Genomic DNA, 18,836 nt, shown 5'->3' on the forward strand with positions numbered 1-18,836 from the left:
ACAGGCTCCGGACGTGCAGGCTCAGCAGCCACGGCTCATGGGCCCAGCTGCTCCGCGGCATGTGGGATCTTCCCAGACCGGGGCACAAACCCGTGTCCCCTGCATCGGCAGGCGGACTCTCAACCACTGCGCCACCAGGGAAGCCCCAGAACACTTCTTTTTTAAAAGAAAATCTTGTCTTCTATCCCCTCCAGAGAACTCAATACAGGACATTGAACTCACTGCTAATTTCTGTCCAGACACCAACATAAAAGCCAAGGAACAAAACATCTCCATTTGGAAGTGGTAGCTGTTTCACTTCACGTGAAGCAATAAGAATTAAAAAGACAACACTGGGCTTCCCTGGTGGCGCAGTGGTTGGGAGTCCGCCTGCCGATGCAGGGGACGCGGGTTCATGCCCCGGTCCGGGAGGATCCCGCGTGCCGCGGGGAGGTTGGGCCCGTGAGCTGTGGCCGCTGGGCCTGCGCATCCGGAGCCTGTGCTCCGTGGCGGGAGAGGCCACGGCAGTGAGAGGCCCGCGTACCGCAAAAAAATACAAAAACAAAACCAAAACCAAAAAGACAACACTGATGAGTTTAATGAGCTACTCGGCTGATATCCGTGAACTGGGATACACTGGAAGTCAAGCCGTTTATGAGTTTTCACCAAACATCACAACAAAATAACCTTCAAATCAAATGTGCAAAGGTTCTCAACTCACATGCATTCACAAAGCCTGGCACATGCAAGAGCAATACACATTTATGCAAATCAATCTTAAAGGTGACAGTATGAAACAAAATATTCCCTCCCAATGGTTTTCCTTTAATTCAGAAGTATTTCTTTTAATTAACTGGAAGAACACTCCAGAGGTAGAGGGGAGGCAGAGCTGGAAAAGGGGTGCCGGGCGAGCCAAAGAGGTTCAGCTGATTGGCAGCTGATCTGCGGCTCCTAATCTGACACCCTCTCCCCGCCTTACACGCTCAACCCCACCTCTCCCTCCTCCTTCCCCTCCTGCTAAGGCTTCAGCACTAGGGGCACAAAGGCTCCCAATCTGGTCGCTCATCACAATCTCCGGGGAGCCCAGACCCATGGGGCGGGTGCTGACTCAGTGTCTCAGGTGAGGCCCCAGGCTCATTGGTGTTAAAAACCCCGCAGGTGATTCTGATGAGAGGCCAAGGCTGCAACCCACTGGTCCAGGGTGACCAGTGGGGTCTGCCCATTAGTGCCAGCACAAAGGACCTGCCATCCACCAGAGGAAACTACCTGGCATTAGGAGTTCAGAGACCTAGACCTAAGCTCCTGCTTTCCACCTCAGCATCAGTGGGGCCCAGAGAAAGGCATTTGGCCTCTCTGAGCCTCACTTTCCTCACCTGTGAAAGCTCAGGGCTACCTGCCCCATGTGCGCCAAGGACTGTGGTAGGGAAGGGGAGAGGAGGATGACAGGTGGAGGTCCCTGCTTGTGCCAGGGTGTGACACAGACAGGCACTGCTGCTGTGGTTGTCATTATTACTGTTTAGTTTATCACATTTATTTGAGGTCTTCTGAACTTGTTTCAGAGACGTTATATACTTTAATACATGCTGAAAAGTGCTGAAAAATTGTTCACTGCAAAAACAATAATTTAAAAAGAAAAATATACATAATCCTATCCTTTATCAAATCATGTTCTCATATACTTTTTTTTAAATAGATCTTTATTGGAGTATAATTGCTTCACAATACTCTTAGTTTCTGTTGCACAACAAAGCGAATCAGCCATGTGCATACACATGTCCCCATATCCCCTCTCTCTGAGCCTCCCTCCCATCCTCCCTATCCCACCCCTCTAGGGACATCGCAAAGCACGGAGCCGATCTCCCTGTGCTAGGCTGCTGCTTCCCACCAGCCAACTATTTTACATTCGATAGTGTATATATGTCGATGCTACTCTCACTTCGCCCCAGCTTCACCTCCCACCCCATGTCCTCAAGTCCATTTTCTATGTCTACCTCTTTATTCCTGCCCAGCAACTAGGTTCATCAGTACATTTTTTTTCTTTTTTTTAAGATTCCATACATATGCACTAGCATACGGTATTTGTTTTTCTCTTTCTGACTTACTTCACTCTGTATGACGGACTCTAGGTCCATCCACCTCACTACAAATAACTCAATTTTGTTTCTTTTTATGGCTGAGAAATATCCATTGTATATATGTGCCACATCTTCTTTATTCATCTGTCGATGGACATTTAGGTTGGTTCCAAGTCCTGGCTATTGTAAACAGTGCTGCAATGAACACTGTGGTACATGTCTCTTTTGGAATTATGGTTTTCTCAGGGTATATGCCCAGTAGTGGCATTGCTGGGTCATATGGTAGTTCTATTTTCAGTTTTTTAAGGAACATCCATACTGTTTACCATAGTGGTTATATCAATTTACATTCCCACCAACAGTGCAGGAGGGTTCCCTTTTCACCACACCCTTTCCAGCATTTATTGTTTCTAGATTTTTTGATAATGGCCATTCTAACCGGCGTGAGGGGATACCTCATTGTAGTTTTGATTTGCATTTCTCTAATGATTAGTGATGTTGAGCATCTTTTCATGCGCCTGTTGGCCATCTGTATGTCTTCCTTGGTGAAACGTCTATTTAGGGCTTCTGCTCACTTTTGGATTGGGTTGTTTGTTTTTTTGATACTGAGCTCCATGAGCTGTTTGCATATTTTGGAGATTAATCCTTTGTCCATTGTTTCATTTGCAAATATTTTCTCCCATTCTGAGGGTTGTCTTTTCGTCTTGTTTATGGTTTCCTTTGCTGTGCAAAAGCTCTTAAGTTTAATTAAGTCCCATTTGTTTACTTTTGTTTTTATTTCCATTACTCTAGGAGGTGGGTCAAAAAAGTCTTGCTGTGGTTTATGTCAACAAGTGTTTTTCCTATGTTTTCCTCTAAGAGTTTTATAGTGTCTAGTCTTACATTTAAGTCTTTAATCCATTTGGAGTTTATTCTTGTGTATGGTGTTAGGGAGTGTTCGAATTTCATTCTTTTACATGTAGCTGTCCAGTTTTCTCAGCACCACTTATTGAAGAGGCTGTCTTTTCTCCATTGTATGTTCTTGCCTCCTTTGTCATAAACTAGGTGCCCATATGTGCATGGGTTTATCTCTGGGCTATCTATCCTGTACCATTGATCTATATTTCTGTTTCTGTGCCAGTACCATACTGTGTTGATTACTGTGGCTTTGTGGTATAGTTTGAAATCAGGGAGCCTGATTCCTCCAGCTCCATTTTTCTTTCTCAAGATTGCTTTGGCTATTCGGGGCCTTTTGTGTTTCCATATGAATTGTACAATTTTTGGTTCTAATTCTGTGAAGAATGCCACTGGTAGTTGGATAGGGATGGCATTGAATCTGTAGATTGCTTTGGGTAGTATAGTCATTTTCACAATATTGATTCTTCCAATCCAAGAACATGGTGTATTCTATCTGTTTGTCATCTTTGACTTCTTTCACCACTGTTTTATAGTTTTCTGAGTACAAGTCTTTTGCCTCCTTAGGCAGGATTTTTCCTAGGTATTTTATTCTTTTTGTTGCAATGGTAAATGGGAGTGTTTCCTTAATTTCTTTTTCTGATTTTTCGTTGTTGGTGTATAGGAATGCCAGAGATTTCTGTGCATTAATTTTGTATCCTGAAACCTTACGAAATTCATTGATTAGTTCTAGTAGTTTTCTGGTGGCATTTTTAGGATTTTCTATGTTTAGTATCATGTCATTGGCAAACAGTGACAGTTTTACCACTTCTTTTCCAATTTGGATTCCTTTTCTTTCTTTTTCTTCTCTGATTGCTGTGGCTAGGACTTGCAAAACTATGTTGAATAACAGTGGTGAGAGTGGACATCCTTGTCTTGTTCCTGATCTTAGAGGAAATGCTTTCAGTTTTTCACCATTGAGTATGATGCTTGCTGTGGGTTTGTCATATATGGCCCTTATTATGTTGAGGTAGGTTCCCACTATGCCCATTTTCTGGAGGGTTTTTATCGTTAATGAGTGTTGAATTTTGTCAAAAGCTTTTTCTGCATCTATTGAGATGATCATATGGTTTTCATTCCTTGATTTGTTAATGTGGTGTATCACAGTGACTGGTTTGCATATACTGAAGAATCCTTGCATCCCTGGGATAAATCCCACTTGATTGTGGTGTATGATCCTTTTAATGTGCTGTTGGATTCTGTTTCCTAGTATTTTGTTCAGGACTTTTGCATCTATGTTCATCAGTGATATTGGTCTATAATTTTCTTTTTTTGTGATATCTTTTTCTGGTTTTGTGTATCAGGGTGACGGTGGCTTCATAGAATGAATTTGGGAGTGTTTCTCCCTCTGCAATTTTTTGGAAGAGTTTGAGAAGGATCGGTGTTAGCTCTTTTCTAAATGTTTGACAGCATTTGCCTGTGAAGCCATCTGGTCCTGGACCTTTGTTTGTTGGAAGATTTTTAATTATGGTTTCAATTTCATTACTTGTGATACGTCTGTTTATATTTTTTAATTCTTCCTGGTTCAGTCTTGGAAAATTGTACCTTTCCAAGAATTTGTCCATTTCTTCGTGGTTGTCCATTTTACTGGCATATAGTTGTTTCTGGTAGTCTCTTATAATCCTTTGTATTTCTGCAGTGCCCATTGCGATTTCTCCTTTTTCATTTTTAATTTTATTGCTTTGCGTCCTCTCCCTTTTTTTCTTGATGAGTCTGGCTAAGGGTTTATCCATTTTGTTTATCTTCTCAAAGAACCAGCTTTTACTTTTATTGATCTTTGCTATTGTTTTCTTTGTTTCTATTTCATTTATTTCTGCTCTGATCTTTATGATTTCCTTCCTTCTACTGATTTTGGGTTTTCTTTGTTCTTCTTTCTCTAGCTGTTTTAAGTGTAGGGTTAGTTTGTTTATTTGAGATTTTTCTTGTTTCTTGAGGTGATATTGTATTGCTATACACTTCCCTCTTAGAATGGCTTTTGAGGCATCCCATAGGTTTTGGGTCATTGTGTTTTCATTGTCATTTGTTTCTATGTATTTTTTTAATTTCTTCTTTGATTTCTTCAGTGATCTCTTGGTTATTTAGCACCGCACTGTTCAGCCTCCATGTATTTGTGTTTTTTACCGTTTTTTTTTCCTGTAGTTCACTTCCAATCTCATAGCACTGTGGTCAGAAAAGATGCTTGATACGATTTCAATTTTCTTAAAATTTCTGAGGCTCAATTTCTGACCCAAGATGTGATCTCTCCCAGAGAATGTTCCATGTGCACTTGAGAAGAAAGTGTATTCTGCCACTTTTGGGTGGAATGTTCTATAAATATCAATTAGATCTATCTGGTCTATTGTGTCATTTAAAGCTTATGTTTCCTTATTTATTTTCTGTCTGGATGATCTGTCCATTGGTGTAAGTGGGGTGTTAAAGCCCCCTACTATTATTGTGTTACTGTCGATTTCTCCTTTCATGGTTTTTAGCATTTGCCTTATGTATCGAGGTGCTATGTTGGGTGCATAAACATTTATAATTGTCATATCTTCTTGGATTGATCCCTTGATCATTATGTTGTGTCCTTCTTTGTCTCTTGTAACAATCTTTATTTTAAAGTCTATTTTATCTGATACGAGTATTGCTACTCCAGCTTTCTTTTGATTTCCATCTACATGGAATATCATTTTCCATCCCTTCACTTTCAGTCTGTATGTTTCCCTAGGTCTGAAGTGGGTCTCTCGTAAACAGCATATATATGGGTCTTGTTTTTGAATCCATTCAGCCAGTCTGTGTCTTTTGGTTGGGGCATTTAATCCATCTACATTCAAGGTCATTATCGATATGTATGTGCCTATTACCATTTTCTTAATTGCTTTGGGTTTTTTTTTTTTTTTTTTTTGCGGTACATGGCCCTCTCACTGTTGTGGCCTCTCCCGTTGCGGAGCACAGGCTCCAGACGTGCAGGCTCAGCAGCCACAGCTCACGGGCCTAGCCGCTCCGCGGCATGTGGGATCTTCCCAGACCGGGGCACGAACCTGTGTCCCCTGCATCAGCAGGTGGACTCTCAACCACTGCACCACCAGGGAAGCCCTTGGGTTTGTTTTTGTGGGCCTTTTTCTTCTCTTGTGTTTCCCCGCTTAGAGGAGTTTCTTTAGCATTTGTTGTAAAGCTGGTTTGGTGGTGCTGAATTCTCTTAGCTTTTGCTTGTCTGAAAAGCTTCTGACTTTGGCATCAAATCTGAATGTGATCCTTGCTGGGGAGAGTGCTGTTGGTTGTAGGTTTTTCTCTTTCATCACTTTAAGTATACCCTGCCACTCCCTTCTGGCTTGCAGAGTTTCTGCTGAAAAATCAGCTGATAACCTTATGGGGATTCCTTTGTATGTTATTTTTTGTTTTTCCCTTGCTGCTTTTAATATTTTTTATTTGAATTTCATTTTTGTTAGTTTGATTAATATGTGTCTTGGTGTGTTTTTCCTAGGGTTTATCCTGTATGGGACTCTGTGCTTCCTGGACTTGGGTGACTATTTCCTTTCCCATGTTAGGGAAGTTTTCAACTATAATCTCTTCAAATATTTTCTCAGACCCTTTTTCTCTTCTTCTTCTGGGACCCCTATTATTTGAGTGTTGGTGCGTTTAGTGTTGTCCCAGAGGTCTCTGAGATTGTCTTCAATTCTTTTCATTCTTTTTTCTTTATTCTGCTCCTCGGCAGTTATTTCCACCATTTTGTCTTTCAGCTCACTTATTCGTTCTTGTGCCTCAGTTATTCTGTTATTGATTCCTTCTAGTGTATTTTTCATTTCAGTTATTGTGTTGTTCATCTCTGTTTGTTTGTTCTTTAGTTCTTCTAGATCTTTGTTAATCACTTCTTGTATTTTCTCAATCCATGCCTCCATTCTATTTCCGAGATTCTGGATCATCTTTACTCTCGTTACTCTGAATTCTTTTTCAGGTAGATTGCCTATTTCCTCCTCATTTATTCGGTCTTGTAGGTTTTTGCCTTGCTCCTTCATTTGTGACATATTTTTTTGCCGTCTCTCTTTTTTTTTTTTTTTTTTAATGAGTGGGATTGTGCTCCTGTCTTACTGGTTGTTTGGCCTGAGGCTTCTAACACTAGGGTTTGTAGGCTATTGGGTAGAGCTGGGTCTTGGTGCTGAGATGAGGAGCTCCGTGAGACCTCACTCTAAAGAATATTCCCTGGGGTCTGAGGTTCTGTTAGTCCAGTGGTTCAGACTTGGAGCTCCCACCGCAGGAGCTTTGGCCCAATGCTGGGCTCGTGAACCAAGATCCCGCAAGCTGCCTGGGGCAGCAGGAAAAGAAAGAAACATACAACAATAGCAAAGTAAAAAATAAAATTAGACTAGGAAACTAACAGATATGTTAGGAAGAATATAAAAATAAAAATATAGATGAATCAACAACCGGAAGGTACATTAGTACCACAATAGTAAAAAAGAGGAGGGAAAAGAAAAAAAATAAACAAATAAAAATTTTAAAAGGGGGGGGTGGGAAGGTCTTGCCTGTGGAGGGTGGGGCCTAAGCAAGGGTGAGGTTTGGGTGGTGGGCGGGGCCAATGCTCAGGACCCACAGGGCTGGAAAACACCCTGGGGGCTGTTGGGGTGCAGCTTAGGCTCAAGGAACAGAAGGGGCCCAGGCATGCTCCCCACCCCTGGTCTCAGAGGGCAGGGGACCTCACCTGGGAGCCCAGAGGGCTTCCTGGACGCCCAGCGGTCTTCCTGGACTCAAGTTGGCAGGGCAAATGCCCTCTGCTCCTCCTGGGTGGCCCCTCCCGCCTGCCTCTCCAGATCTCTCTGGCCTCCCTCCTATGCCCCCAAGGACCCATGCAGCCTGGAGGGGGCCTTGGAGGGCAGGGGATTGGCTTGGGAGCTCAGAAGGCTCCCCAGCCCGAGTGGGCCAGGCGATTGCCCTCCGCTCCTCTCCCGCTCCTCCTGAACTCCTCCTGGAGAGTCCCTCCTGCCTGCCTCTCCTGATCTCCCCGGCCTCAGGGGCACTGATCCTGTCTGGCCTCCACTTCTCCTCCCGCCTCAGTCCCCCTACTGGTTCACTCTGGGGTTTCCTCCCATCTCCTTGGGCATCAGAGTCCCCCACCAGCGGCTGGCAGGCACCCTAGTTGTGGGGAGACGCTAACTCTGAGTCTTCCCACACCGCCCTCTTGACTCCGCCTCCTCATGTTCTCATATACTTTCTAATTCTTTTATATATTTTTTGTAATTTCATTGTTGCCATTAGGATAAGATTTGCATTCTTTTTCATTGATTATTATATTGTTATTTTCCTTGTTGCTATATAGACTTCCTTATTGCAATTTTATTTATTTACTTATTTATTTGGCAGGCAAAGAGTGAGTTTATTAGCATAGGAAACTTGTGAGAGATACAAGTGGGCAGGCAAGGCAGCGCAGCAGCCCCAAGAACAGAGTAGGCTACATTTTTATAATCAAAGAAAAAGTGGGGAGGGGAGACCACCTCTTCCTCACTCTTGGGCAGCTATCAAGGCTTACATAATTAGTTCCTCCTTTAACCCTATACAGTCTAACCTGGACTGTTATGGCGCTACTTAAATCATATGTATATTAGCAAAAGGGTGGTAACATACTAAAATATGGTAATTCATCTCAGGTTTTGGTATACCTTATTGCAATTTTAAATGATGCCTTGCTGTGTCATTTAAAATAATTTGCTGTAATTTTTTAAAATAAATTTATTTATTTATTTATTATTTTTTCTTTTTTGGTCGTACTGGGTCTTTGTTGCTGCACGCGGCTTTCTCTAGTTGCGGCAAGTGGGGGCTACTCTTCGTTGTGGTGCACGGGCTTCTCGTTGCAGTGGCTTCTCTTGTTGTGGAGCATGGGCTCTACGCATGCAGGCTTCAGTAGTTGTGGCTCGTGAGCTCTAGAGCACAGGCTCAGTAGTCGTGGCACACGGGCTTAGCTGCTCCGCGGCACGTGGGATCTTCCAGGACAAGGGCTCGAACCCGTGTTCCCTGAATTGGCAGACAGATTCTTAACCACTGTGCCACCAGGGAAGCCCTAATTTGCTGTAATTTAACAGCCCCCCATCATTGGACACTGATGGCTTCCATCTTGTGTATTGTAAGTAGCATCACCCTTTTTTTTTTAAGTGAAGTCTAGTTGATTTACAATATTGTGTTAGTTTCAGGTGTACAGCAAAGTGATTCGGTTACACATATACATGTACATATCTATATTCTTTTTTTAAATTCTTTTCCATTATAGCTTATTATAAGATATTGAATATAGTTCCCTGTGCTATACAGTAAATCTTTGTTTATTTTACATATGGTAGTGTGCATCTGTTAATCCCATACGCCCAATTTATTCCTCTCCCCCCTTCCCCCTTTGGTAACCATAAGTTTGTCTTCTATGTCTGTGAGTCTGTTTCTGTTTCATAAATACGTTCATTCATACTGTTTTTTAGATTCCACATATAAGTGACATCATATGATATTTGTCTTTCTCCGTCTGACTTATAAGTAGTATCGTTATTATTAGTGAGGGGACTTTGGGTCATTTCTGAATGGTGTGGGGTAAAGCCCAGCACTGTCATGTATTTACCTGGTCACTTTGGTGTTCATGAAGCACTGCTGTAAGGTGTCGGCCAACCTCTGGTGCACCAAGGAGTAGCGAATAAATGCTCTTCCCTTTCCCAGAGATGTTTGAAGCTGGAAAATGTAGTTAAAATAGAAATGAAGAGCTGTTAGCCTAACTCCAAATACAGGCCTCATGGATGGCTGACAAAAGCAGAAACAAAACAGGGCAGAAAATGTCATCCAATCCTACCCTACACATAACCTTCACTTACGTCCCTCAAAGAACACAAAACATTTGAGAATGTCACCCCACAGAGGGAGGCCTAAAGTGGGTGGACGTCTTGAAGGCCTCCGTCTGAGAAGAATCTGTAGACTCCAGCAAACGTGTCAAGGAAGAGACAGTCACGAGAGGCTCAAATATCTACTGTGGATTCTACCGGAATGTCATTCTTCCTCCTCTGCTCCATCAGAATCCCTGGGTTTAGAGTCAGAGATGAAACGGTCTGACTTAATTTGGAATATTTAGAAAACAGGCTGGAGGAAAATGAAGGGCTTCTCATACCAGAAGTACACTTGAAGAGGAAGAGACGGTCTCAGTTTAGCTAATGCCTGGGCTTATTTTTGAAGTTTTGGGAGAAGAGATTCAGGGGAAGAGGCCTAAGTGGCTTGGCTGGAGCCCATGTGGAAGGGGGAAGAGAGAGGAGGGCAAAAGACAGAGGAGTATTAGGGGGACTTGTGATGGATGTAAAACTGCCTCCTCTGTGTCCTCGTGGAACCATCACTAAAATCCACATATCTGTCAACGCTTTCCTGGTTGGATTTATTTTCAGCTATACCAACTCACTGCATTTAATCAGAAGGTGCCCAGGGGGTGAGGGGAGGGGTGTTTCTAGGTGGCCCAGTTACACTGAAGTAATGAAAAATGGGTGTGGTTCTGTTTCAGGAAGTCTGAGGTGGACGGAGGGTCCAGGTGCAGGCCTGTCTTCAAAACCTCTCCCCACAGTGCCAAAACATGGCTTCGAAAGAGGTTTCTGGAAGCTTGTTGGGATGGTGGTGGGGTACGCTGGTCACAGACTCTGGCCCCAGTTGCCAGGATGGACCATGGGCTATTAAGCTGTCCGAGGGTACAGCTATAGAAGACACTTGAGATCTGTAGGCAAATTAGGATTCATGCTCCCAATGTTTCAGCCCCAGAAGCTCAAGATAAGTAGGCAGAAACTCAAAACCTCTCAACCTACCACATGCACCTGTTCTGTCAGGTGCTGGCTCTGAGCAGGGTAAGCCAAGACCCATTCCCTCCTCACCTCTTCAAAGGTCAGAAATGTTTAACTTGGTGGTTGCGGGAAGGGGCAGTAGTGGTTTGACCAAAAGATGGTCCTAATCCTCCATCCTGTTAAGAAGCCAGCCATGGTGCTGGAATGAGACAGGAAACATGAGGTATGACCTCAAGCACCGGCACATTCATGATGCTATAAACATCCCGGTACCCAGCACCTTTTAGCTCAGAGCTATTTGCCTTCTCACTGCTGACTCGAGGAAATGATACCACAACGTGAAGCAGTTTTAAAAAATAAGAAGGTGTGAAACCTCATAAGACATTTATGTAAGAGGCTGTAAGACATTTTTTCCATGTGAGTTTTGTGAGTTTGGGGTATAGCCAGGAGGTCTGGAAATGAAGGTGGGCAGCAGCCTGACCTGGCTTTATAAAAACCACCATGGCACATCCGTGGGGAGTGTATCAAGACAGGTGCCCAGGGGAGAATGCTGATGACATCCCTATGTCCAAATGCTTTTCCACTGATAAGTGAGGTGAGAACAAAGTGTTCAGTGGTGATAACCAGGAGACCCAGGCAGCCGAGAACAGCTGAGCAAGGCATCCTGAAGTGAAGTGTGTTTGTCATACAAATGCACACCCACACATAGGCCCTGCAGAATCTAAAAAGAACCCCACATAACAGCCCACGTCTGTAAGCTCCCAAGGGAAGGGCTTGTTTTTTTGTTTTTATTTATTTATGTATTTATTTATTTTTGGCTGTGATGGGTCTTCGTTGCTGTGAACGGGCTTTCTCTAGTTGAGGAGAGCAGGGGCTACTCTTCTTTGTGGTGCGTGGACTTCTCATTGTGGTGGCTTCTCTTGTTGCGGAGCATGGGCTCTAGGCATGAGGGCTGCAGCAGTTGTGGCACACAGGCTCAGCTGCTCCACGGCATGCGGGATCTTCTCGGACCAGGGCTCAAACCCATGTCCCCTGCAGTGGCAGGCGGATCCTTAACCACTGAGCCACCAGGGATGTCCCGGGGCTTCTCCTTATTAATAAAATGGCCATTGTAACAGCATTTAGAACATTTAATTTTTTGAAGGCAAAGAGTTGAGGCTACATTTTAAATCAGGCCTATTAACTGAATTGATTATGTATGTAAAAGGAGCTATTTTAAAAGGTCTTTTTAGGGACTTCCCTGGTGGCGCAGTGGTTAAGAATCCGCCTGTCAATGCAGGGGAGACAGGTTCGAGCCCTGGTCCAGGAAGACCCCACATGCCATGGAGCAAGTAAGCCCGTGTGCCACAACTACTGAGCCTGTGCTCTAGAGCCTGCGAGCCACAACTACTGAGCCCACGTGCCACAACTACTGAAGCCCGCATGCCTAGAGCCCATGCTCTGCAACAAGAGAAGCCAACACAATGAGAAGCTCATGCCCCGCAACGAAGAGTAGTCCCCACTCGCCGCAAATAGAGAAAGCCCATGCACAGCAAAGAAGACCCAACAGAGCCAAAAATAAAATAAATAAATAAATAAATTTATTTATTTTTTTAAAAAAAGGTCTTTTTAAACATCCTTTGGGGAAGGGAACAGTAATAGTTCCCTTATACTGCAAATGAATATACTGCATAGCCTTGTTGTTTTTTTTTATTTTTGAACTTTTTGAGATCATGGGTCCACTTTCATCATCCAATTTCTTAATTTTTGTTAGCATCTAATCAGAACTCATTGCACTATACCGAGAAGCGATACAACATTTAATCATGCACCTGAGTGTCCCACCAGGCAAGATCTCACAGGATGTATCTATGCTACCTGGACATTAAACCAAATCCTCTGAGCCAGGATCTTTCCTCATTTTCTCAGCTGTCAGAAGGTACAGCTGGTGGAAAATGCCCAGCCCTCAGTGTCCACGTGTCTAACACCATCATTCGCTATAAGGAGAAACCCACCTGGCTCCAGCTGGCACGGCCAGGGAGTTCTTCCCAGAGCACCTGACCCTGTGGCCTTTGCGGAAGGCTGGCCAAGGAGCATGTCTGCCGACTTCAAAGGGACCTTAGACTTACTCATGAGATACTGGAAAGAAAGATGAAATATACAGACCCTTCAGGCCTCCTGCCTCAAATCTAGGGGATTACTTGCCCCTTAATGTGCAAAGTTCTTCACTCCCAGATGGACTAGGCTGGTGTGTGTGTGTGTGTGTGTGTGTGTGTGTGTGTGTGTGTGTGTGTGTGTGTGTGTGTGAGAGACAGAGACAGAGACAGAGACAGAGAGACAGAGAGACAGAGTATGTGTGTTGTTGTTGATCTGGAGTTTTGTAAAACAGCAAAGCCATGGCATTCTGCTCTTGAGGGGCTCAAAACTTAAGGTGGGAAGCTGCTTAGTTGTCTCTCAAGATCCCACATCACTCTCTTGATTTTTAATCCAAGTTTCCTGGGCAAATCATAGGGAAAGTAGCCTAGCAAACTCTAAGAATTTTATCTAAGAAACCGATTCTTTTAAAAAAGGTAAAGGTGTCCTATGCTGTACACCTCTCAGGGGCACCATGAGCAGACCACAATGTGAGCAGCCCACCCTGTTAGGTTACGTTTGGGTTGGGGTCTAATACAGTCAGGACTGAGCCATTCATTCCTCGGCTTGGTAAACGCTCGCCTAGGTGGCTTCCCGGAGCTCTCAGTGGGCACTGCACGTACCTGGACTGGATTTCTTTACTTCCTTCCTACACGTAAACCCTCACTTCCCCACTTGGCTGTTTGCAGCAAAGGTCTCTGTGAGAGAGGTTTAAGGCAGGCAAGGGAAAGAGGTGAGGTCCCTGGTTGCTCTGCTTACCTCTGAAATAGACTTGACGAATCGGATCCCGTCATTGGCTCCTTTCACCTTGGCCAGGCAGGCACAGAAGTAATCCCAGTAGTCCTTCTTGTTGCCCAGGAGGGTGGCCTTCTCTTTCTGATCGAACTGGGCAGAGAAAGGAGAGTGAGGACATCCAAACCCACTGCTATTTATCCCACCATTTAAACGATGAATAATGACAGCTTCTTAGTTGCCTGGCACTGGGCAAGGCCCTTTATTGGCATTATTTTTACTTACTGGTGAATGAGGGGGATTTCACCCTCAATTTACAGGTGAGGAAACTGAGGCTAGGAGAGATTAAGTAACTAGCTCAAGGTCATACAACTAGTGAGGTTCAGGAATAATAGGCGCCCAAAGGGCCCTCTGTGCATAGAGTTGGGTGGAAGACACCAAAGGTGCTATTAAGACGTGGTAAAGAAACTCAAATGAAAAGTTTTAAGGGTAACAGGAAGAGTGTTAACGATGTCTTGACGCAGGGAAATGTGTTAGTGACATTTTATCTGTTACTCAACTCAAGTTTCAATACTGTTTTAACATACATAGAATAAATCCAAATAAATGTCAGCCATGAGCCATTTCAAATCCCAAACCAAAATGGGCTGAGAAAAAAAAAAGCCCTATTAATACTTTCATAATGTAAAACAAGAGAACCAGTTGAAAAGGCATGTGACCAAAAAAGAGGGGATATATGTATACATACAGCTGATTCACTTTGCTGTACAGCAGAGACTAACACAACACTGTAAAGTAACTATACTCTAATAAAAAAAAAAAAAAAAAAAAAAAAAAAAAGGCACATGAAAGGTGAGCCTTCAATACACTGAGACACCTCCTCTAGTGGGCTCTCATCCTATACACGTTGGTGGGAGGTGACATTGCAAACTTATGGTGTTCAAAATGAGAGAGGATATCTTCCTATAATGTAATGCTCTATAGCATGTTTTTTTTTTGATTATAAAAGATTTGCATACATTGTTAGGACAACTGGATAAAACAAAAAAAAAAGAAAAGAAAAGAAAAAATTATAATGCCTACACCATCACCCTAAGATAACTTCTGTTATCATATTGGTCCATTTCCTTCCTGCCTATTGTAGTTGCCTGTATTTTTCCACATCTGCAGAGTTCTCTAGATCTGTGCTTCTTGAACCAAGCAGATATAAGCATTACACTGTAAACATGTTAAAAGAAAACTTCCTGAGCTGACCTCAGAGATCCTGATTCAGCAGGTCAAGGTGGGAACCAAGAATGTACTTCTAACCGGTTCCCAGGTGATGCCGATGCTGCTGGCCTATGGACCACACTTTAAGGAGCGAGGGTCCTCTGGGTAATCTTCAGAGGGTCCGCACACTCCTAGAAAATGTGTGATTGCGTATGTATGCATGTGTCTGGGGAGAGATTCCATAGCTTTCACCGGACTGCCAAAGGGGTATGTGACTCCCCTGAAGTTAAGATCCCTGCTATACAGAGAGACCTTGTGACCTGCATTAAGATGACCTAAATCTCTGAAGAATGTTCTCGATTCCCAAAACCATCCTGAGGGGCAACATTCTGATTCCCCAGAGGATCACACTTGGAGGCTGGGGACGGCTCTGACCTTCAGTCTAACCAGGAGGGCTCAACGGCTGCACTGAGCTTTCAGAGCTGCATCCTGAATGTTGATGAAGCCAAGAGGGAAACAAGAGACAACAGAGCAGAAACCAACACATGACAGGAGTCACTTACTTGAAGGAGATACTCAAGTTTATAAGAAAACTTATGCAAGCTGGTGCTGTCATCTGTGACGGGTTCCCCTGCTTCCTTAAATTCTCTGCTTAGTTCTGTCACAGCATCTTTAAGACAACAAACAGGAGCATGTCACCAGATAGAGACTGGGCTCAGAGAGAGCACCGGGATGGCCCCGGGGAGTAGCAGGCCTAAGTGGCCCATGACGGCAAAGCACCGTGCACATGTGGAGCGCTACGTAAACATCCATGGGCGGGAACTCCAAGTCAGAAGGCGCTAGGATGTCCTGAGAGCCCACAGGTACCTCACAACAGCTCACTGACTGGGCACATTTCTTGGTCATCCCTGTAGGCCTACCATGTAGGCCTTATCATTTGCGAGTAGTATTTCATCAAAAATGTCTGCTGTGTGGATAAATCATACAGCAGTCCCCTAATACTGACTTCCTGAGAGCTTTATCCTCTACTCCAGCCAGGTTTCTTGTTCTTCACTGCTCGGTACGGTTAAGTCCAGGTTTCCAGAGGACCCAGAATACGCAGAGGTCATGACAATGCCAAGAATGACACCACCACCTGCTTCTGTTAACTGAGTACTGGCTAGGGACCAGGCCTCTGCATGTCTTTCTCATTCAATAGAGCACTGTGAGGCAGGAATTGCTTTATTTCAACAAATCTAAGATGCAACTGATTTTAAGATGATTCCAAATTCAGAGCTGTTGAAATGTGAAAAAAACGTAAATGCACGGTAGAATTGATGAAGGCTGGCATTATCATCCCCATTTTACAGACGAGGAACTCACGGAGAGGTCAGAGCCAAAGATCACGGGTGGCAAACAGCAGTTCTGAAATGAGAACCCTGGTTTTCTCAGGGGCTCTCTGACCCCAGAGCTCACCTCTTAACTTCAAAGACGATTTACCTCCCAGTGTAGAAAAAGAGGAAAAACCCCTTTGACTCTCACTCACAGCCCTGCCGTGGGACAGAGGGACTGTCAGAAGTTGCGTTTGGTTTAGACACTGAGAAAAATGTCCCCAGCTGAGATGGCTGGGACATGCTGCACAAAGCTATCTCGACAATCATTGAAAGAAAAGGAACCCCTAGCCACTGCTCTCAAACACCATGGTTAGAAAGCAGACCTGCCGGGACTGAAGCTGAGCCTGAGCTGCTAAAAGTTAATCAAGATTGACCCCTCAGGCAAAGGTCAGCAAATGGCAAAGACATGTTCTTGGGGCTGAGTCTCACAACAAGTGACTGTGCCCTACTAGAAGTGTCTGCTGTGGCGGCACTGACAGCCGGCAGCCAGGGACCAGGAAAGACACACGGCCTTCCTCCCCCACCCTCAGGCTGGGGTAAAGCTCATAACCTGACCTGGGAACTCCTGAAATTTTGAAAGAAGGAGACTTGGACGTGGAATATGAAATTTCCAGCTCTAATCTCTGATAATTACCAACAGATGAAAAGAAAGGGTCTTGAGAAAGTGTGGTGCCTTTTAAAAATCCCCACCAAAGTGCTCTGAGGGCTGGGTATAGGACATTGAGATGGCCTTGGGATGTGGGGCATGACAGATGAGGATAGCACATGGAGTTAGAAAGGGCAACTGAACAAATTCTGATGCTGTCCTCCTCGCTGGATCAGGAGCTCTGCCATGGGCTCCTCTCTTCCCTCCAATAAGGACCTCTGGGTCCCAGAGTCATCCTTGAGAATCAGAGACTAAAACGAGAGAAGATGGCTTACTTTGTGGAGAAACCTCTGAAGACCAGGGGCAAACTCAGATTTGCAGGGACTGTCATTTTACTTTCTGTGTGTATGTGTGTGCATGTGTGTGTGTGTATATAGATTTAAAAAGAAAAAAGCCATCTCCCACATTTTGGCTGGATGTAGACTGGTGTGGTTAAGAGCACAGACCCTGGCACCAGGTGTGTGTACAAACCCAGGCTCTGCCTGACTGGATGTGTGACCGTAGGCAAGTCATTTAACCTCTCTGTGCCTGTTTCTACATTTGCAAAATGGGAATAATAATGGTCCCTGCCTCACAGGACCAAATGTGAGGACTCAATGAGCTATTATCTGTGAGACTCGTGCCTGGCACACATGAAATGCCAGGAAGGCCCAAAATAATACATAAACAGGAGATAAGCCTGAAAAAGTGATTTTCATCTCATTGATATTTGCCTTCGCAATGAAGACTGTTGTGGCCTCCACTAGCCTGGGTATGAGAGACTGCAGTCAGTTATCACTGTGTCTGAGCAGTTAGGAACCTGCGCCTTGAGTCTGTCAGGAGAGTGTTACTGGGGTCCCCATGACATGGAGGAAGGAGTCAGCTTCAGACTGTGTTGTAGCAAATGTGCTGGTGCTCCAGAGAGGCTTGTAAGACCTGCCCTGGTGATCCATGACGGACGGAAAACTTGCCAAAATTCTCCCCTTGGGACGTCACCTGAAAGGGTGAACCTGGGCCCTGGACTCCACAGCCAGTACAGAACACAGCGCGTTCCTCCCGAGCCTGCTCTCTGCACACGCACCCCCGCCTGCCTTGCCTTTGTCCAGTGAGCCAAGGCCCACAAGTCTCTCTCACTGGGCAACGTTGAGCTCAGGGAAGTCTGGGAGGCAGCAGGCCCAGAACTGGAGTGAGTCCCACCCAGGACCAGGTGGAAGAGCAAAACAAGAAAGATGGGTGTCTCGTCTTCCTGCTTAGAGGGAGGCAGAATATCTCTGCAAATGAGCCAATTCCGCCATCTCCCAGAGACTCACAATTCAAAGACTCAACGGGTGGTTTGGAAACACACACACACACACACACACACACACACACACACACACACACACACACAGAGAGAGAGAGAGAGAGAGAGAGAGAGAGAGAGAGAGAGAGAGAGAGAGAGAAATCAGACCCAGACCCAGAAAGAGGTATTTGATTTTGTTTACAAAGTGCCTTTACAGTGCCTGAGAGGAGGGCCAGGCAAGGTCTCCCAGCCTTAACAGGGCGGACATCTGAGCCCCAAATATTTCAATATGATGTGTCCTGAGGGCTCCGATTACTCTCGGTGTAAACACAGATCACAGGGCTAATTTCAGCTGGCAACAGCAAAAGCACAGTCACAGCTCTCTCAACACCAAGCTCGGTGTGCCCCGCAGCCAAGCCGTACCTTGCAAATCGCGGATGATTCTCTGCAGCTGGCTCTCCACGCTGGTGGACGCCATGGTAACCGTGACCGTCAGGGGCCGCCTTTCCTGGCTGTGGGCCTCCTGCCTGGGGCCGCTCAGCAGTGGTCAGACTCCGAGGTGGCACCTGCACAGGAAGGAGGCCGTGGAGGAGGCGGTCACAGACACAGTTTAAAGACAGTAGTAGAGGCACACTGCTCTGGGCACAAAGTCGCCCCATCTGGCCATCTTCCCTCAATGGGAAGGGCTTGACCTTTCTGTGTGGGCCTTGCTCTGTGGGCATTCTCTGATACACTTATGTTCAGACACAGGGA

General features: G+C 44.9%; 1 protein-coding gene across 1 annotated transcript in view; it reads right to left on the reverse strand.

Annotated features, from left to right (window-relative positions):
• The window catches only part of FYCO1 (FYVE and coiled-coil domain autophagy adaptor 1), a 74,703-nt gene extending 56,142 nt beyond the window's left edge, over window positions 1-18,561 (reverse strand). The window contains exons 1-4 of the mRNA XM_007470241.1: window positions 18,507-18,561; window positions 15,367-15,473; window positions 13,622-13,747; window positions 9,562-9,668 (exon numbers count right to left, since the gene is read on the reverse strand). Of these exons, the coding sequence (XP_007470303.1) occupies window positions 9,562-9,668; window positions 13,622-13,747; window positions 15,367-15,473; window positions 18,507-18,561 (395 nt within the window). The remainder of the gene's footprint in view (window positions 1-9,561; window positions 9,669-13,621; window positions 13,748-15,366; window positions 15,474-18,506) is intronic.
• Between the last annotated feature and the right edge of the window lie 275 nt (window positions 18,562-18,836).

This window comes from Lipotes vexillifer, unplaced genomic scaffold (assembly GCF_000442215.2).
Source record: "Lipotes vexillifer unplaced genomic scaffold, Lipotes_vexillifer_v1.1 scaffold942, whole genome shotgun sequence".
NCBI lineage: Eukaryota > Metazoa > Chordata > Mammalia > Artiodactyla > Lipotidae > Lipotes > Lipotes vexillifer.